General features: G+C 38.5%; 1 protein-coding gene across 6 annotated transcripts in view; it reads right to left on the bottom strand.

Moving 5' to 3' along the window:
- Positions 1-21,653, bottom strand: part of SPAG6 (sperm associated antigen 6) — a 37,655-nt gene that overhangs the window by 3,600 nt on the left and 12,402 nt on the right. For 4 of the 6 annotated variants that reach the window (XM_027450637.3, XM_038175165.2, XM_027450638.3 and 1 more), the window contains 7 exons: positions 19,052-19,235; positions 12,071-12,276; positions 11,006-11,179; positions 8,460-8,612; positions 5,474-5,665; positions 4,340-4,456; positions 1,480-1,625 (listed from right to left, as the gene is read on the bottom strand). In XM_027450637.3, coding sequence (XP_027306438.1) covers positions 1,480-1,625; positions 4,340-4,456; positions 5,474-5,665; positions 8,460-8,612; positions 11,006-11,179; positions 12,071-12,276; positions 19,052-19,235 — 1,172 coding nt within the window. Of the gene's footprint in view, positions 1-1,479; positions 1,626-2,699; positions 2,720-2,855; positions 2,980-4,339; positions 4,457-5,473; positions 5,666-8,459; positions 8,613-11,005; positions 11,180-12,070; positions 12,277-19,051; positions 19,236-21,653 lie in introns of those variants that run through there. The other 2 variants (XM_038175164.2, XM_072033694.1) reach the window with 2 other exon arrangements.

The following is a 21,653-nucleotide window of genomic DNA, read 5'->3' as shown; positions in this document are numbered from 1 at the left end:
ATCACAGTACATTCTTGGTTTTGCAGGCATATTAAGATGTCACCTCTGAACCCCGGAAGCCTTAACTATAAGGAGAAAGGAACACACTTCTACGTAGTACATGCCTAAAATGTATTCAAGTAAAAATCCCCAATGCTTTCCCATTAAAGAAGGATCCATTTATGTTGAAGATTTTCATTTTCTGAATTATTTCTGCATAATACAACCTTTTAAAGTCTTTTTAAAACTCAATAGTTCTCCAATAGTAAAACTAACTTTTCAATACACTGTTATCATATTCAGTCTGTAAACGGCTTGGAATAACAGTCTCCAAAACAAACCCAGACCTGGAGCCTAGTATATCAGCTGTGCCTTGGACAGCAGAAACACCACCAGGCAGTAGCACAAAGAGGCAACCAGGAGATGCTCGAAGCGGCCCTCCTTTGTTACATCTCCGCCTCCATAAGTAGGCTTGCTTCATTTACAGAAAAATAAAATAGATGGTACAGGAAAACATTAATTATATCCAGAGAAGTGTAAGCAGAAGTCTTCTTTCCCTTTTAAGTATTGGTACTTGTAGCTGCAGAATGAAGTTTCTTTATGATTTTGCTTTTACCCATTTGACAGCCAGTGGCTTTTCCTTGTGGAGACACACTGGGCTTCATTTTGCATGACTGTCTGTAGCAGCTATTAGCTAAAGAACTCTGTTGCCGTAATTAAAATTGATGATGCAGATTTTCAGAGCCTGTAGAGGGAGTGCATGAGTACAACATCCTTTTGATGTGTTGATGGAGTGAAGGACTGGTAAATGGATCTAGAATCTAGGAGGGCATTTACCTCCTTATTACAATTTAGGATGGTGACATTTTGACTGTAAGCTATTTAATAGTGTTTCTGTATTCATTAAGGGCAAAGTTCAACTTGGTGCAGACAGCTGGTGCATGGTCCTTTTATATAACACTTAAGCCTCATGATGAGGCTGGGGGAGGAAGGGCAGCTGTGGGCAGAGCAACTGCACCCTCTGTATATCAGAGGAAGTTTCAAAGGAGCCTCTGAATACACTAGTTCAGACAGGCGCTTAAGGAAGTCAAGGATGTAACCAAAGATTCACCAATACCTGAGAAATCCACAGATAAGTTACCAAGATAAACTAAACTTGCTCTAGACATTCATAACTATGAGTGGCTGTGCTGAAGACTCAGGGTTCATCTGGGTAGCGTAGGACTAGCTTTTCATCTCCGTTTCCTGCAACAGCCTGATTATTTGGGCTTTATTTACAAACAAAGAAATTTATTCCCCAAAACAATCAGAAAATAGGAAGCGTTCAAAAGTATGTATCTAAAATCTGTGGTTACCACTGGGGCATTTAACCAAACGTTACACTGTTTGATTAAAAACAAAAGTCATGTAGAAGTTCAGTTTTTTAAATCCTCACTTTGTATTGCTACTGTGAAAAACATCTAAAAGTATGGATTTTTTTTTAGATTTCATTTTCCCTACCTTACTATTTCCTCTGGAAAGCAATTGTTAATAGTGTTGATATACTCCTGAAGAAGTGACCCGGGTTCTGCTTTTATTTCTTGAACCTTTTTAAGTCCACCAGTTGTTACAAAGAGACGACGTGCTTTACTGTCATGTGGTAACACCTACACACAGAAAAGTACATAAAAAGAATATATTATTTTAAAGGAATCTCTGTGCTACTGGGCTCAAATATTGCTTATCTGTTTTTAATTCAGAGAACAGTTAAAGTGGAACACATCAGAGATATATCTGTAATGACTACTGTATTTTAACACACAGGTATACAGCAAAAATAATAAACCAACCTTTTATTGTTATAATGTAATTTAACATGTACTTTAATACGTAACATATATACAAATTCTGATTTGAACATTTATTGCTCCATAAGTAATATTTCTTGAATTATCCCTACAGAGACAATATGATTGTGGAGATTAAACAGATAATAAAAACAGAATACTAACATGGAATAACAACAGCATCTGTTCCACTTAAACCAAGTTATTCAGGTCTTTTATGTCAATTCCCACAGTTTAATTGTAGAGCAGAATTTTATATCATCATAATGATCTAGTATAGATTATTGCGTGAAAACAATACTGAGAATTGTTGCAAGTGAACAATGCAGCCTTGAAGCATTACACGCTACTATTAAATTCCTGGATATTAAAATCCTACAACACACTGTGTAGCCATGGAAGCCTTTTACACACATACACACACAAAGCAAAAATGTTAAGTTTCTGCAGCCAAAGGGGATGAGAAGCAGAAATGATCAGACAATACATTCTGCACTCCCTGAGTGATGCCAATATGCAGTTTTTTTCCAGAGGACGAAAGGGAGAGAGGTGGGGGCTGGGCCAGGCAATGGAGAATGACAGCATGTAGTCCATAGGCCCACAGGGCTGCAATAATATTAAAAAAAAAAAAAAAAAAAAAAAAAGATAATGCAAGATGTCAGCTGCATCTACAACAAAAACAGATGGGTTTAAAGCCAACCCTGAGAGCTACATACTATGGGGCTATGGGGGCAAAAGCATTTTGTAAGCCTTCACCCTGGTTGGACAAATCGAGCCATAAATTTGACTGTGTGTCAGTGTAAAACAAGAGCCTTGAAGGAGGAAGGGATTACCTAAAAGGATGGAGGAAAAGAAGGATGAAATTTCTGTCACGCATATGGGCAAACAGCCTTCATTTCTCTGGTCCCTCTAGGCTGCACAAAATCAACAGACAGGTGAGGAAAAACAAGGAGAGCATAGAGACTTCTCTCTACTGTGTTCCAGAGAAGTGTCGGGAACAACTGTGGTCGTTTCATTCTGGGAACTAAACAGACAGCTGTTTCCACATACCTCCCTCAAGAACTGCCAAGGAGGAACTAGCAAGGAGACAGGATATGGCCCTTTCCCTGCCTTCTTCCTCCACACCGTGACTCCCAGGCAGGATAGACAGCAGAAAAGTTTCTTGGAAGAGGCTCTAAAGACAGACAACACCTCTGAGACAGGCTCTCCCCACCCCAAGTCCAAACTGAGACAGCACAGAATTGTAAAGACCCTGGAAAGGGCAACGCTAAAATGAGACAGTCCAGCAGTGAAAACACATAGCATCCCACCCTGAAGCACAGCTCAGAAATAAGGCTTTTACTGAGCTATAAATAAGCCAACAAAACTAATACATCTCAGGTTTAAAAATAGGAAATTCCTAAATTATGCTACAGGACTGAAGAAAAAAAAAAAAAAAAGGCAGAAAAGCTTTTAGTGCAAAGAACTTAATTTTAAATGTATACTTTAGAATAACAAATGCTTGACAAGTACATTTTAATACAATATATAAGAAGAAAAAATAAACAAAACATCAGCTGATATAAAGGATACAAAATCACCTCAACAGCAAACAACACTCAAATGTATATAGACTGCGTAACCAATTACTACACACCCAACTCTTTGATAGTTCTAGTTAGCACACAAAAGCCAAAGGCACTGCATTCTGAGCAAACCTCCAATCTGCACTACAAACAGCAGTACTTCCAGATCTGTGATGAGAAGAATTGATTACCAATCAAGAGTTTTACTCGGCCATTTCCAGAAAGCACACCTCACCAAGAGAATCTGGTACCCCTGCAAATAGATCGCACTGCATATACTGCATTATACTCCAAGCAGATTAAACTGCACAGACGAAAAGTCTATAGTTAAGCAGGATCCCCAATTGCTAGTAAACATAACTAGAAGTCTCCTGTTTATTTAGGAATTAGTTAAATAATTTGAAATGTTTTGATTAAACAGTATTGCTCTTTACATGCTGTGCTCAAATCAATGATGTAATGAACAATAAACAGTTACAATTTTGACAGGCGAGAAAAGATGTAGAGCTTTCTTAATTGAGACTGAAAATTAATGAGGACGGAAACGATGAAGTCTTTGCACTCTAGGTTACTGTAAAACATCCAACTTAAGCAACTCCTGTCCTGTACAGACAGCTTGTACTTTGTCTAAAACAGATATAACTGGGATTTATGTGATGCATTGGCTCAGTGAAAGTATTTGCACATGAGTTAGTATTTCACTTAATCTCAAGAGGCAAAGAAGAAAAGAACCACCTTGCTTATAAGCAATTGTTTCCTCACTGTCTTAGGATGAATTATAGCAGGTTCCAGATAAAACAGCATCCAGTTTTATCAGACAACAAAGTACAACACTTCAAACTTCTTCTGCAAGGGATGCTTAAGGATCCTAGAAAACTAAGACCTTTACAGATGCCCCACCTTTGGAATGATAGCTTTCTTGCTAAATGGAAACGAATGCATTAGTCATCAAGCAGAGCCTTTTCTTACCTTGCTAAACTGCCCAACAATGTGTTTCATAATATTGGGAGGGGCATCCTGCAGCAATGGTTCAAGTGCTGGAAGATATGTGCATTTCTGAAGTATGTTCTTTAATGCTCTTTTAGTCTATTGAAATGCAAAATAAAATTACTATAGTAAGACATCAATGAAAACAACAAGAATTCATGTTACATATCGCTGAAGTCTGACCAAATTGATTCTTTGTTAGAGTGACCTGATGGACATCATACTTTTTATTCTGAAAATACTCTTACAGAATTCTGATCAATTTTCTACTTAGATTTATTAAACCTCAAACCTACAGTGCATCATATTTTTATTATGCTATCTACAGTCAAAGTAATGGCAATTTTACTTTGGCTACAACAGAACCAGGAGTAGATCCTTTAAGTAAATTGAAGTACTGTAATATAATAATAAAGCTAAATCAAAACACAGTTTAAAAGATTGTATTTTAGAAGTCACTTATTAGGAGAATCTGCTGGTGTGGGATAGCAAGGTGCACGACTATCCAGGCGGAAAGGGAAAGAGAGACAGTGGAACAGTTGTATGTCAGTGCCTAGTTTCTGAAAACAGACTCAATGCTGGCTACGAGAAGCAGTAATGACCTCATTGCGTAGGACTGTACGTACAGCTAATTTGGCCTTGATATTTTTGTAAGCACTGAAAATTACAATGCAAAATTGTCTTCTTCTTTTACAGATCTGGAATTCATTTTACTTTGGTGGACTGTAAAGAGGCACAGTACAACCTGGGAGACCATATCCTGTCATATAATACTTAAAACTACATTTTACCCAAGTCCAGCCCTATTAGCTGCCACAGAGGGAAGGCCCTACATTACGGCTTTTATGGGTGTACACAGCTCTGATCTAAAGTAGGAAAAAAATGAGGGACTATACTGCTCTGGCTGTACCAAATGATTTGGCAGGCACTGTAGGAACACCCATTAAGACCAACCAGTCCTAAAAAACGCCACACAGCCTTCAGACACCCTCCACACAAGAAATCCACAACTCATTGAATATCAATAAAAGCATTTACCATTTAACAGTTTTTAAGCAGTTAGACTTGTTGGTTACAATAAATATGTCATACTGCAGATACTGTGAATATACTTGCTTTCAGTTGAAGATCTTCTGAACTGTGTGTGTCCATATACATAGAAAGCAGTGTGGGTAGGACATTTGCTACTGCAACAGCACGTGCATGCTCAGGAGTATGTCTTCCAACCTGTCCCAAGGCCCAAGCAGCTGCTGCCTTAAGATGATCTTCTTGTTCTTCTACCAAGCAGGTACACAGTGGTGGTATTCCCTGTAGCATTAACCAAAAGCACAACCTTTACAAATCTACACCAAGAAAGGACAACTAAACTGGTAGATTGATTGTAAAAAGAAACATGTTCTCTCTTCTTCTAAAATAAGCTATAAAGAGAACACTTGCTAGTGTTGTCATATTTTGCCATCAGCATGACTAGCAAGAATTTTGAAGAAATCTTTACAAATCTGGTTAAACAAAAGGAAACAGATTCAATATTCTAAGTCAGATGGAGCTAACACACAAACTTTAAGGGATGAGGGGAATACATCACATAATTCAGGCTGTACTAACAGTAAAGGTTTCATTCTGTTAGACTGAAAATAAAAGAGTTGTAGTGCTTATGAATCTATGACAGCAGTTTAAGAGCAGAACGGCTCAATCATTCAGTCATTTAACTTTCTTTTAGTCACAGCACTACATTTCACCTCATAAACCTCTTCTTGAGTTCAGTAGTTCATGCTTGATGTATCTGATAACTTCCAGAAAGGCTTCAGCTCTTGACATGAAGACATCAAGAGATGGAGAATACCTCACTCGCATCCAGCTGTTACTGAAGTTCTTCTGGTTCAGGGTCACGATCTTTTTCCTTTCTCCACAGGATTATGGAGATACTCAGTAGCCACTATTTTATGTCCAGGATAGTTCAACAGGTATCATTTCACACTATTTTAGGTGAGGCAAAGCTACTAAATCCCTAACTAGATCTTTTTTTCCCATTCCCTTGATTATTTTTATTCTTTCCTGTACTCCCTTCATATTTTTTTCCAAGATCCTTCTCAAATACAGACAACAGGACTATATGCACTAGAACTAGTGGAAAAAAAAATGTTAATCTGCAATGTTTTATCTTCCACTTTTTATTACTGCAAAGGACTGAAGTGCTTTTTTTTTTTTTTTTTGACACAGCACTGCAGAAGACCACGATGAAGTGTTTGTCCAGTAACACACAGTCACTTTTAAAAATTCATCCTTTCCAGGAGACAATAGAGCAGTATGGAACTATAACTTTATGTCACAACATCTTAGATGTGTTATTTTCAAATGGTCCCAGTTTACCAAGCCCTGTCTTCAGCACTATGCACCACTCAATAAAACTCAGTTTCCCCGAAGCAATATTTATTTATTTTTTGGCTTTGGGTTTATTCAGGTTTCTTTTGGGGATCATTCATTAAAACATTTCATGAGATTTTGAAGATCCCTACAAAACCTCTCAGTGCATTCCCATTCCGTTATGGTAGCAATCAAATCATTACTACGCTTCAAAAATTTATCACTTAGGTGCTTCCTCATGAACTTAAACCTGCATTTGTCATGCTTAACTTCAAGCACTTAACAGCAGAAGAATATTTGCTCTAGGTATGACTGACAAGGGTGAGACATGGGCCATCCACAGAAGATGGACCTCCAGAGAGAGCAAGCCAGAAACATCTGTCTCTTCAGTTTTCAAATGCAAAAGAGAATTGTTTGATCATTCATTACCTCCTCTGTGCACTTACTGATGTTATGTTGTAGCAAGTTCCATTTTCTAACATACATTCCTACCAGAAGACAGTTCTGATCCTGTTTTTATTGCTTAGCTGTTTCCTTTTAAATCACAGAATCATAGAATGATTTGGGTTGGAAGGAGCCTTAAAGACCAGACCAGGTTGCCCAAAGCCCCATCCAGCCTGGCTTTGAACACTTCCAGGGATGGGGCATCCACAGCTTCTCTGGGCAATCTGTTCCAGTGCCTCACCATCTTCTCAGTAAATAATTTCTTCCTAATGTCTGATCTAAATCTACTCTCTTTTAGTTTAAAATTGCTATCCCTCATGCTATCACTGCTTCCCCATCTTTTCTGTAGGTCCCCTCTAAGTACTGGAAGGCTGCTATATCGGAGCCTTTTCTTCTTCAGGCTGAACAGCCCCAGCTCTCTCAGCCTGTCTTCATAGGAGAGGTGCTCCAGCCCTCTGATTGTCCTCATGGCTCTCCTTTGGACCTGCTCTAACAGGTCCGTGCCTTCCTCATGCTGGGGTCTCCAGAGCTGAACACAGTACTCAAGGTGGGGTCTCACAAGAGTAGAGCAGAGAGGGAGAATCACCTCCCTCAGCCTGCTGGTGTGAAAATGGGCCAACAACACTCAGTGAAATTAATCCCTTCCTCCTAATGTCATTAGTTAGCATTATTACTTCAGACACGAATTTCAGCTATTGCAGATATTGCAAATGACCCTTCTGCATCTCCCTTCTATCTCATTGCCTCGCAAAACTTATTTAAATCTGAAAACGAATAGCTTATCTCATTTGAAATACCACTTGCACAGCTGAATCAAACCATAGTACATTTCAGAAACTGAGGTCTCTGCAAATCCGCAGACTTCTGTTGCAAGACTACTCTAGCAGTACTAGCACAGTCATGCTAGTGCAATAAAGAATGTGCCATAAAACATTCTTGTTTCAAAAAGGGTTTTGATGTAGCCACAAATATTCATTTTAAGAGGAAACAGACCATAGAAATTCACTGACTTACTTTTTTTGTACTCGTTCAATTGCAACACAGAAAAATCCTGTAGTGGAATACACTGTATGTTAATCCAAGACATTTCATAAAAGGTTCAACTTCGTAAGGACCACCTTTGATCAGGTTACCACTATTTCAGACATTGCAAGCCACAATATTACAAGAAAGTACATTAATCAACAGCAAGTGTATAATTGTCACAAAACGTGTGCTCTGCCTATGTTAATTTGTATCTCTTACTCAGAATACCACTGAAGAATTATAGAAAGAAGGCAAAGTGATAGCTAACCTTGGAGACAATCACTGCCATTGACAGGTTCTCGGAATGAGCTGCTACATAACCAAGCATCATGATGCCAGGCAGTCTGACAGTCCCTCTGCAGCTGCCAATACAATCAATCACAGCAGCAACTCCACCTGCATTTACTATAAACTGTGAAAGCTGCAAAGATAAACGGAACAGATTAGATACCGTGAAGTATCAACAGGCATAAAGCACCACATTATAAAAGTCTTTACATGTATTGCTCCTGACTTACAAAATAAAGCTGGAATAAGACTGACATATCATGCTGAGTGTCGAGCACTGAGTGAAGCATAAAGTTCTCAAGAATTAAACTGTTTTACTACCCTGATTTTGATTGATTTTACTGTAAGGAAATCAGGATTCTGAATTCTTGATGCTGTATAGGGTGGGATGACATATTCTCAGCTCCACTATTATACACCAAAGATTCATCCAAGTGACAACCTAATACCCAAATGACCTTAAGACACACCTACTCCAAGCCAACAAATTTCTGTGCAAGAACAGAGGGGAAATCCCACTCCTCCTCTCACTTGCACTTTATAGATAACCTCTGCAGCATAAGAGCCCTTGTGGATTCCCCGACTTGGGCACAAAGCCAAAGACAACTGTCACAGCTGCACAAAACCAACTTGGACTACACCATTCTGCCATGTTATGATACTATAAAGGATGTGTCCAGGGAGCACCCTTAACGGGCAATGGTGTTTGCCCCTGAATGCCAAATCATATAGCCTTGCTTATAAATGAAAATCATGTGCATAATCTGTGATGCTTGCTGTGGATATTAAGCTATGCAGCATATTTCTTTCCAAGTGGTATCACTTCTCACATCACTTGAGGGACAGCAGTAGAGTATATATGGTATCAACAACGCACAGAAATTAACATAATTTCATATTACGGTTATTTCCTTCTACATTGTTGTGTCTATCACATTTTTTCCAAAGATTCCAAAGCAAAAGAAACACCTTCTCAGAAGTTGCATTTAAATGAACAAAAATTGGAGGTATGTGGATTTCCAATCCGATTGATTTCTGTTAACATGAAATCCACTGTTGCCTCTGAGCCTTTAAAGGGGATTGTTTATTCATGAAGCAACTACATGAAATTTAAACTTATTATTTAGAAAAAACTGTTCACATGACTGCCAACCGCAGCCAGCAATAACCAAGCCCTGTGTCTGGGCAGAGCCACGTGCACTTAAATGCACAGAGCTGCTGCACAGATGCACTCCCTGGTGCTGTGAGCCCCAGGCCCTACTTCAACACCCCCAGATCCTGGCCTTCACATGAATTTTACAGCATATAGAGATAGAAAGCAGAGATCCAAAAGCCACAATGTTTGCATGACAGACACAGCTGACACCTCTAGAAATAACGTTTGTCAGTCTATCTCTGCTGCAATGTGTTTTGCTTCAAGAGAGTTGCTCAGGGATACACAGAGCTTTCTAAAGTTAAACATCAGTTGTGACTTTCCACTGGGAGTCACTAAGATACCTCCCATGGCTCTTTCCGAGTGCAGCTAGAATGGCCAATTCCCTTGCATGAAGGATCCTGTGCTAGCAGCTCTTCTGCCTTAGCCTGGAGTCCTGTGAGTATGGCCTCTAACTCCCAACTCCAGTGCCTGCCTTTGATAATTTCTTCAATTCTCTGAGAAAGTGAAGTTTCATCAATCATGAGGTGCAGAGAGAAAGTAGGAAATGTAGGAAAACAAGACTGCAACCTTTAATAAACAACAGCTACAACACAAGCAGGCTGAAGAAACAGCAGCACAATATTCTTGATAAAACAATTCTCAATTGTTAAGTTAGTATCACGACGGCTGTGTTCACCACTAGCATGCTCCACAAATCCACTCCTTATATTTCATTCCACAGTCATATTTGGAACCTTTTAACTGATTCTATGATCTGACAAATTAATATAATTGTTTGTTTTTCCTATTCATTCTGCATTTGCTTTGCTAAACCTCCCCATCCTCCTATATCTATTATTGGAAAAAGAATGTAAATGGTGACACTCAGATCACAAACACAAGCTAGTATAAGCAATCATTATCAGTTTAATAATAAATAAGGGAATTTTTGAACTTCATTGTTATTGGAAAAAATAATTAAAATGTGATACCAGCAACCCCAAAAGATTTTTTTAGAAGGACACACACCATCTATTATTGTTACAGCATGTTCTTGTCATTCGTAAGCTGCTATCATGACTTCTCTGAGGCTTTACTCATGATATTTTTAATATCTGACAGTACTGTCAGCCTAAAACTGCCTCTTTGTGCTGCTATCTTATGGAATGAAATAGTCAGGTATACTCCATGTGATTCCCAATTTTCTTAAGCCAATTCATATTCAATACACATCTCATAATATCAGCAAGCATTTCCATATTTTTCCAATGAATATGCCAAACAGCCATTTGCCCTCTCTTTCGAAAAGCAAATGACAGAATAATCCTGTATTTTATTTAAAGTGTAAAATCTAATGATATGACCTTGCATTTGCATTTTCAAGGTTTTACCTCAGGCGTATGCTTTGCTATCTCTCTAATTAAAGTTGCACCATTTTTCTTGACATATTCATCTGAGTCCTTCAGGCATGTGAGCACAACTGGGAAAATCTCTGCTTCAACCACCAACTCTGCAAGATCCACTGAATGCTTTGCTATTTGGCTTAGCGCTGACAGCACCTGACGCTAGTAAATAAAAATTGTTATAAAATCAATAGTATACAAACAGCCTGCAACACACACTCCTCCTGCACACAAAAATCTATTGCATCAAGGAAAACAAAGCAAGATAGAGAAAACAATTACAGCTATTTTACAATTCACTGAATCAATTCATGCACGAATATAATGGCAGAGAACATTTGCTGGTTCCTGAATAAAAGTTTCTTCTTTGTTTCATGTCATTCAAACTGCTACACAACAAAAAAGAAAAAATATATACACCATTTAAAACTATAATTTAAAAATTAGTGACATCTACAGAAAGTATTTTTATTTGTATAAGTTTGGTCTGTCAGACTTCAAATAATTTTTATCTATGCTTGAAGTACTGTTTTTAATGTTGTTTCTGTTAGAGTAAAACAGGAAAGATATATTAAGGAAATCTTTTGTCAGTTGAACTTGCGATGAAGTCTTCAACAAGAGCTATTCGGATAGCACATTCAAAAATACAATAATACATTCAATATTAACTGCTTTATGGTATAATCTTAAGCATGCAAAACCTTTTTTGTAACTGAACTGTGCATTAAAAGTATCTACTAGACGATGTTAAACTAAAAGGACAGGGTGTCATACATCAGATTGCATTCTTCACATGATACTATATAATTTCCCCTCCCCCCAAAAAAATACCATTCACTTTAAAGATTTGTTTAGCTGATCCTCACTGAGCAGCAGTTTTTTTATCCAGTAGCTAGATCAGTGAACACGTTCAGAACTCCGTCACTATGTAGTTACATCTTGTTAACACCCAAAACAAGAGCTTTCTAAATAAATATGCACATCAGTGTCATTGATTCAATATCAAGTAATGACTGGTGAAATGGAGATTAAAAAAATAATTTTTAAATGTACCTTCAGTTTAGCATCAGGGTTCAGGATCATCTGAGCTAAGTGAGCGATAGCTCCTGCATCCACTACTGTCTGTGCTAACTCTGGAGAATGCTTTGAAATATCACTGAGAGTTGAAGCAGCAATCCTTTTCAAAGCAATTTCTGGCTCCTGGATACAGAGCACTAAAAGAGGAACAGCTCCTGCATCCACCACAGCTTGTGACAGTTCTGTAGGTCCAAGGAAAGTAATTAAGTGAGTATGGGTGACTGACCCTTGTGCAAGCCATTTTTCACCCTGACAGATACAGCAAAGGAAAAAGGGGAGGGTGTAGCTCACTGTCTCGACATCTGCATTTCAAATCAGCCCTCCTGGTTTCATAAACCGTGTGGACCAATCCAAAACTGAAAAGAATGCAGGTCAATAGATGGACCCCCATTTACATGCACACATTTGAGGTAGATTAGGCTGAAATGGTTTGTTATTCTGTTTTCTTTTTCTTTTTTTTTTTCCTTTTTTTTTTTTTTTTAAAGTAAGCAGATGTCAGCTGTTTAAACCCTGGCTATTCTACACTGATCAATAGGAAAGCATTTTATGCATGGCTAACAACAACACAGAAAGCCAAAGTACCAAAATTTTACCAACCACCTAATTAGAGAGCATTTTACCCTCTTTAAATGATAAGCAGATATTAGCATAGATCAAATGCCAAAACCAGAAATACAAAAAAACATACACAAAAGATTTATCTTACATAAAAGACCGGAAAAACTGAACTCACCTATCAAAATTAGGTTTTGCTACCATACACAGGAAAATACAGAATTTATATTTCAATGACATGAAAATTTTATCACACCCAATTAGATAAATTAGAAATATCATCAGTGAGATATTGTGTGTCTGAGATTAGTACAATATCCTTAACTAACTGCACCTTAAATAAAAAGACAAAAAAAAAAAAAATCTGAGCATATGATTAGCTGACATGAGCAAAAATTACACTATTAGAAATTCATTAGCTCTGTCCATATATGCGGCATTAATCACAGTCCTAAAATAAGAATTATTGGATACCACAAGCAAAATTTATAGTATAACAAAGCTGCGCTTTTTTAAAATAGTGTTGAAAAAGTAGTAAAAATCATGGGGAATTCAATAATCTATTAGGTCTTAGTTCAGTTTTGCTACACCTTATTATGCATATCCATTATTATCTTTAACATTTATCTTGACTTACAGTACCATGGCAACATATAGCTGTCGTATTTCAAGACTCTAACTTAGCTTTTGATTTATAGTCCATCCATAAAGAGATTTTCATACTAAGAAAAATATAGCATACTTCATTAAATATACATAGACTAATACAGTTTTTCATGAAATCTGTAAGTCACGTTATCATTAGGTTGTTAGCATCCAAATAATTTTTCTGACCAAATTTGTTTTCAATTAATGAATTATAGTCACACACTGCAATACGTTTGATCTTTCATATATTTACACTGTATGCTATTTGACATGATACAGAATTTCAAGCAAAGTATAAAAAAATTACTTCAAAAATATATGTAGTCAATAAACTAATAAATAAACTAATACAAAAATTAACCATTCAAATAACTATTTGGCTAAAAGTGTAAAGTACGCACCCTCCAAATACACATCACACGATTTAAACAAAATCTTGCCAAATGGTCAATCTGCAATTTTACAGAATTAAAATGAAATGTACCTGAAGCATGTATGAAAACAAATCAGAAAATGAGCTAAACAATGTAAGTGGTATAAACTACATTCAGCTTCCCATTAAAAAAAAAAAAAAAGATTTCTTCAAATTCTTCTTTCTTCAATTTCTTCTGTACACTGACCAAGAGAAATACGTCATGAACTACTGACCAAAGGTCTTGATTAATCTGGCCGTGCCTCAGTTACTGACCCAATGTCTCAGAAGCAACTTCAGAGCAACAATCTCAATTGTCTACACTCTGCTGAGAAGATGCTAATATCATGATGAAAATAATGCCAAGAGGTACAGGATGGTACTAGAAGAAGGTGTTTCTGTGATGCCTTATGAGCTGAAATTATGAAGTCCAAGTAGGGAAGGAAAGAGCAATACTTTAAGGTCACAACAATGCCCAGCCATAGAAATAAAAGTTCTTTTAGAAGAGCAAACTAAATCTGATTCAATTTAGATCAGCTCTTGCTGTTAGAAGCCTGATATCATTTAAATACTGATGGTTACTGTTGGTCATGGTTAATTAAACGGTTGTTCTTCCACTGGTGTTTATAAGGTTCCTGGCTAATAACTTACCACATGTAGGGCTGCACCATGTGTCAGAAGACAGTCAAGTAGTAAACAGACTGTTAGAAAACCGGGAAAGCCGATGCAGGGACAAAGAAATTATGCATCTTCCCATCACTTCTCCCCCACAGTCTCTGCCCAAAACTACGATTTTAAGTAGTAATTATTGTATGATAACTGCAATTATTTTTCTCAAAACAAATCTTAATTAACTTTCCCACCTGGTAGAACAACTTTAATTCGGACTATGTATCTATTGTTATTTACAAAATTTTGCTTCGTAATTAAAGAACATGGAGAGATGTGAAAAGAATTCTGAGGAAGAGCTAAAGGAGAAATACAGACATTTTTAAAAACAAATATTCAGCCAAAGAAATTCAATGAGATGGAACAGAATCACCAAACAAAATACAAAAAGACTTTTCTTAACAATGTTCCAAGACAGCATTACCAGAGTAAAGACAAGACCAAGAGTTGATAAGAAGGAAAAAGCAGCAAAAAAATAAACAAACTAATTTACAAACACCGTCTAAAACCACAGCAAGTGGGCTCAAACCCATGGCTTGAAACTGCAGTTATGGGCATGGACCAAAAGACCCATCTAACTACATGGTGATAAAGTTGGACATCTCCCTACATGAGGGAAAGTAGGAAGTGTGATTCCACATACACTCAGAGACAAGAGAATTTGGTCTCAAAACCCACCATAGATAAGTTGCTTCTGTCCAGAACTATGAGGAGAATTTTAGCAGAGGAAGATATGGCAGACAGGAAGACATGCTGACATGGAGGTACTAAGGAAGACCTATAAAGAAAGACATTGGAGTTTAAGATGTCACCATTTCACCTAAAAGTTTCACTAGGGTTGTACTGATTTGTCTCAATACAAAAGTGGTCAGCAGGGACTGAGAAATTAATTCAAAGTAAGTTGAGGCCTAGTCATGAGCTTATGTGATCAGGAAGAGCTGCAAGTGAATGAAGAGGAGTCAATAAGCCCCTGACTACATACCCTCTGAAATCAATGGAAAGTCTTATAGGATTGATCTGGGGGTAAAAAAAAAAAAAAAATCCATACTCACATTAACAAGTTAGCAATAATAGTACGGATTAAAAAAAGATGAGGCAGAAAAATGAATATGAGGAAGTGAATATGCATGGTAGTCCCCAGGGCAGGCAAACCAGCCAGGAACAAATGCCATATCCACATAGTGGAAAACAGCAGCGAAACCTTCTTTGCTTGGAAACAAAAGCATGTTTCAATGTGGAGCAGTGTTCTCAAACAGACCGTGTTGTGGTGGAAGGTGTAGCCACGGGAAATAACAGGTTTTGAGTAAAACAACCACTAATACTGCATTTTTCTGAAGACCATGTGATTGTGTGATGGCCACACAGGAAGAGTAAGTTCACAAGCAGCCAAAAGGCTGCACTTCAGGGTCACTGATTTATACAGACCATTACAACCACAGTACTGATGATTGCACTGAAAATGGTGGAAGAAGTTCAAATCAGATGGATGGTGGTCATAAATTACAGGGTAAACCTAGATCCTGGAATAAAACAGAATTACTACCAAAGGCACGTCACTGAAGATGTGAACAACTTAGTAGCTGACCCTGCTTTAAGCAGCAAGCTTGACTAGAGCGTTACCAAAGGTCTGTTCCAAGCTGAACTACCCTACGATCCTGTGGGCAGCACAGCACTTCAAAAATGCATATAACTCCTCTCTCAGCAATGTGCTCGAGCATAAATAGCATTGTTTGGTTTTGTTTTCCTATCAGTTTACCAAATGCTGAAGCAGGTAAGAGAACATTAATAAATTCTATGTCTTACGCTTTTATGTTGGCAAAGCAAGTAGAAAGCTAAGTGATACGCATTTCTCTCAAACAGGAGAATCTTGCATTTTCAATCTAACTGCATATGGTATAAGTAAAAATTTACAGCATGCTTTTCATGGACTTGATAGTATTTTGATGGTATTTGGAACACTTCTCTTCTTTCCAAACACAAGTATACAGTAGAAATGTCAACTGGCAAGATTAGAGCACAGCAAAAATAGAGTACTCTGATCCATGTACCTTGGAGTAAAATCAGCATCTGAAATTCAGCTCAAGGGGATCTTCAAGAAAGAGCAGAACTGCAAGAGCCGTTGCTAAGTTTTGGAAACTGATCCAGCAGGATTTCTGGTGTCTTGGAATCTCATGAGATATCTGTCTTGACCTAAAATCTAACATGCCTTCTGGAGACATCTGTTTACAGAAGAACTGTGTTTTAAGTGATAGATAGTGATAAATGGTAAGATAGAAAGGAACTTGCCAACCAGGAAAAAAATCATCACAGACGAAGAGTCCTGATTTCTCAAAATCTTTTCACAGGAGCATGCACTGCAGTTCCTAGAGAGCAGCTTTACCAGGTCACGGACAGGATTTCTGATAAAAAAATGAGAATCCCTCCCACAGCAGAACAGTTACCACCTAATGCTGGGAGCATTTGCTTGCACTCAGGGAGACAGAGGTTCACATCCTCCCTAAGACAGATCAGGACTTTAATCCATCTCCCACATCCCAGACATATGCCCTAATCATGGAACTATTCTTTCTGAGGGGCAAATAAGCCTCCCTCCTCCACGGTCTTTTCAGGAAGTTAAACAAAAAACAAATCTTGTCTTAATGTTATCCCCACGGGAATAGAAACAATTTCTGAAACTGAAAAACTACCTGTGGGTGGGGAAAACCATTTATCAGTCTGCTCTATTTTTAGAGTTTAAGCTATAATATGTGTTCACAGTTAATGACAGAAAATCATAACTGCCAAACTTTATCAACATAAGCATCTGAGTCTAATCCAGAGTTTCTTAACAGTAAACACCAGATGTTGATAAGACCAGGTCCACCTATTGTTGTATCCCATCTCCAACAATATTATTTTGCAAAGCAATGCTCATAGCAGAAGAACCACACCATGCACAGAATGATCTTAGAATCGAATCATTTAGGTTGAAAAAGACCTCTAAGATCATCTAGTTCAACCTTTCACCTAGCACTGACAAGTCAATAACTCCTCTACTTTCAGTAATCATTATTTTAAAGACTTCTTGCAACTGTGTTATAGAAGGTAAATCCCCCAGTTGGCTGCGACTGGGGAACAAGAACTTTTTTTTTCTTTTTTTTTTTTTTAAACTGATTACATCAAACAATCTGTCCTTGTCCTTATGCTTGAGCTTGGTAGCACTTGCAATTTCAACCTAATTTCTGAAAATGCTGTTCTTATTGGTGGCCTAAATTGACATGGGACATACATTAATTCATTGTCAGTGAATAAATAATTCATAACTATGGAATAAAAAATTGTATAAGAAGTTTGCTCTATTCAACACCTCCACACCATCTCCATCTTTGCAGACAATGCCATCACAGAGTGAACTGGATCACCCTGAAGATCAGCCAGCATTCATGCAATGAATAGCACAAAGGGCAATTGAGGTGAGTCAATATTGATTTACTGACATAACAAAACTACAGAAATGTTTACGTTAAGAGTAACACAGACACACACTCTGACTACATACATTTATACAAAGGAACACTTTCAAATGACACTTAAGAAAATATGTTTCAGATGAAAGCAACATTTATTTTCAGGGATTCAGACCCAATAACCAAAAGATAAAAGCTTCTTAGCACACAGAGGTGCACCAAAAATGAATGTGTTCCCTGGTGAAAAGCAGCCCATTCCCAAGATGCTGATAACTTTGGAGTCTGTCCCAGAAAGTTAACCATCTCTCTAAATGGGAAGAGGAAATCCCCCATACCTTCTGCAGTCCAGCACTCCACACTGATTAAAAATAAAATAAAAAAATAAAAGAAAGAAATAAAAGAATAATTTCCAAATTCAGTGTATGTGCATTTTAGAACCAAAACAACACAAATTAATGTTGTGATCCTAGAATTATTTTAACTTTCAGCAATATGAATGCAAGCCGTTTCTTCCATCCTTTCCATGCAGCAGTTTCTTCTCTCAGTTCTTTGATTCATAGTTCAAAACTTTTACTCGAACTATATAAATAGCCGGTAAAAGAATTATTGACCACGTGGATCAGTGTTTAAATAGGAACATGACACTGCCAGTGAGTTATATAACTGCTTGCAAGACAGCAGCGAACTGCTCAATATCAGATTCCTAGGATCTATTCCTGACTCTCAAAGAAGAGTGCGGTCTACTGGCTAATGGTAATATATGTAGTCACTGTGATGAATTTAGCACGTTTATCCTGCAGGCAGTGCTGTCCGATGGATGAAACTTGGTTCGTCCTAGGCTTCTGCTTTTTACTATGTATATAAAATAAGAACTAATGGTGAGCAAAATAAACTTTGTTCCATAGTAACAGTTATATAATACATATAAGTTCTGAAATTTCTTCACAAAGGAGAATAAAGCAGAATGCTATTTCCTGGTCACAAATCCAATCCATCTCTTCTTAGAGCACCTCCCACGGATCAGGGCACTGTGGATGTCAGATATGCCAGCTTCCCACATAAGGTAGCGTTGACGGATTTGTAATGTTAGAGCAGGTCTTTATTCCAAATTTAAAATTTTATAACAGTACAGAAGAAGCATCTTGCTGTAATTTATGAACATCACAATAATACAAAGTATTACAACTCTCACGTGAGATTAAAGACAACACACGTGTAACCTGTTACCTGAATTGTGTCGGGCAATATACCCGAGTGCCCAAGCTGCAGCTTCTTTGACTCCAGGGTCAAAATCTTCCAGGCAAATCGCAAGTGATTCCAGTGCTCCACACTGAACTACTGCCTGAGCTAGCTGTGGAGAATGTTTACCAACTGCTCTTAGCACAAATGCAGCTGCTTTCTTGTAAAAACGCTATACAAATAAGAAAAAGAAAAAAAAATGTTTTTAATAAAATTAAGTAGTTTATAGCATAACAGAGCACCTATGTGCATAAATTAGACTTTTTAATAGCAGCAATATCTCATACAGATCCAAATCAGGACCACCAGACATCATGCAAACAATGAACATACAGTCCTTTGAGTCAGCTTATGATCTAAAATTTGCAGTAAGCGTATAAACAAACAGAAAAAATGAGAGGGCTAAGAGGATATGGAGAAAAGATAATAGCCTAGATAAGTCTGTTTATTTAAGTGAGCAGTGAGTGATAAGAGCTGCAAAAACAATAGCTCTTAACATATTTAGCCAGCTTATATAGGTTATGTAGGGCAAGCTTCTAAAATAATTCTACCCGTCTGCAACATCCACAAGGCTTCACAACTTGTAATGTATATCGTACCCTCATAACGTCTCTATGATAAAACATTGTTTACATTCACAAATGGGAAACAGACACAGAGAATAAGATCCAGCATAAAGTTTCAGGATCCAAACCCCAAATTGCCTAAGTACTGCCTAGGATCCTGAAAAGTCAGCCAAGCAAACACCTAGCCCTGGATGATTCTCAGTTTTGACCAGCAAGCTGCAGCTCTACTGCACGTGTCCGGAACTGAGGCACTTTCAACAGGACTAAGCAGCTTGGTGACTCTGTAATGAGTTCAAGCAAAATCCAAGCTATTGTCTCAGATCTTCTACCCATCTGCCTCAGTGCTGGAGCAGGTACATGTTTTGAGCATCTTTACAGTGTATGATGCGGCACACATCGTGGGGTTCCATGTAAACTGCATATTCCCTCGTAAGTCACATTTCGCAGTCTCCTTCCACAGTTTGATAGCTATCATCGCAATGTGGAAGATGAAGGTTACATTTCTTCCCCTCCTTTCAGTTTCAAAATTCAGAGGCCAGTTAAATCACTTTTGCCAGAAACAACTGACCACTGAGGTTCCTAATGCCTTCTTTACATCTGTTTACATCTGGAGACTTGCTAATGTGACACCCATCTACAAGAAGCATCATAAGGAGGACCCAGGGAACTACAGGCCTGTCAGCCTGACCTCGGTGCCAGGAAAGGTAATAGAACAGGTCATTTTGAACGCAATCATGAAATGCAGGAGCAGGGAGGTGGTCATCCCCCGGTACTCGGCTCTGGTGAGGCTGCACCTCATTTGCTGTGTTCAGCTTTGGGCCCCTCACTAGAAGGACATCAAGGCCCTGGAGCATGTCCAGAGAAGGGCTACAAAGCTGGTGAAGGGCCTAGAGCACAAGGCCTGTGAGGAACAGCTGAGGGAACTGGGGGTGTTTAGTCTGGAGAAGAGGAGGCTCAGGGGAGACCTTATTGCTCTCTACAACTACCTAAAAGGAAACTGTGGGGAGCTCGGGGTCAGCCTCTGCTTGCAGATAACCAGTGGTAGGACTAGAGGGAATGGTCTCAAGCTGTGCCAGGAAAGGTTCAGGTTGGAAATCAGGAGACATTTCTTCTCAGAAAGAGCAGTCAGGCATTGGAACAGGTTGCCCAAGGAAGTGGTGGAGTCACCGGCCCTGGGGGTGTATTCAAGGAAAGGTTGGATGTGGTGCTTAGGGACATGGTTTAGTGGTGATAGGAGTGGGAGGGTGATAGCTGGGCCATATGATCTTGGAGGTCTTTTCCTATGATTCTATGATCTGCACCAGGAAAAAGCTCACCTCCCTCTTGAAGTTATTGTGCAGCAACGAGCACAAGACTCACTGGGACACAAATAACCTACTGCCACGCCTGCATGCCCAGTGTGCTCTGTGGCTTGACAGTTGGTATATTGGCACTATGACTAGCACCAAAGGGCTCCTTCTCCATCCATCAGCTTGGTTTTAATCTCATTCCAAGCTGCTTGACTCCCCTGCTCTGTACAAGGAGCCTGTGCGGGTAACTGGAACATAAAACAGTGCAAACCCCATATCCCTTCTGAATGAAATTCATAGAAACAAAGAGCCAGGTGAATGGTTGTTTTGTTTTTCTTTTTTTGCATCTTGCAAGGTGTCCAAGCACCTTTGAAAAATCTCACCCTGAAGCACTAAGGTATGGCAGTAGAGGACCATCTGCAACAGCTCTGCATGTAAGGAAAATGGACCCTGGCCCATTCCTTGGCACTGAAGGAAAGCAATATCACACACCAGGTACATGCACCTCAGGTTCTCTTCCCTCAAAGCACAAGGGCCCCATCCATACAACTGAGAGCTGTCTCTGTCCTGCACTACTCCCTAAACCATATCCATGCCCTGTTGAGCAGTTTGATGGTTAGCATTGGCCAAAACTCATTGTGTTAGCATTTAAAGAGCGCCGTCATCTTCCAGTGTTTAAGTGCACGCCCTTGTCCTGCTCAGTTTACCAGTGCCAATAAAATACTTTAATGCCAA

This window comes from Anas platyrhynchos, chromosome 2 (assembly GCF_047663525.1).
Source record: "Anas platyrhynchos isolate ZD024472 breed Pekin duck chromosome 2, IASCAAS_PekinDuck_T2T, whole genome shotgun sequence".
Classification (NCBI taxonomy): domain Eukaryota; kingdom Metazoa; phylum Chordata; class Aves; order Anseriformes; family Anatidae; genus Anas; species Anas platyrhynchos.
Note: the sequence above shows the minus strand (reverse complement) of the source record. Positions and strands in the feature narration are given on the sequence as shown.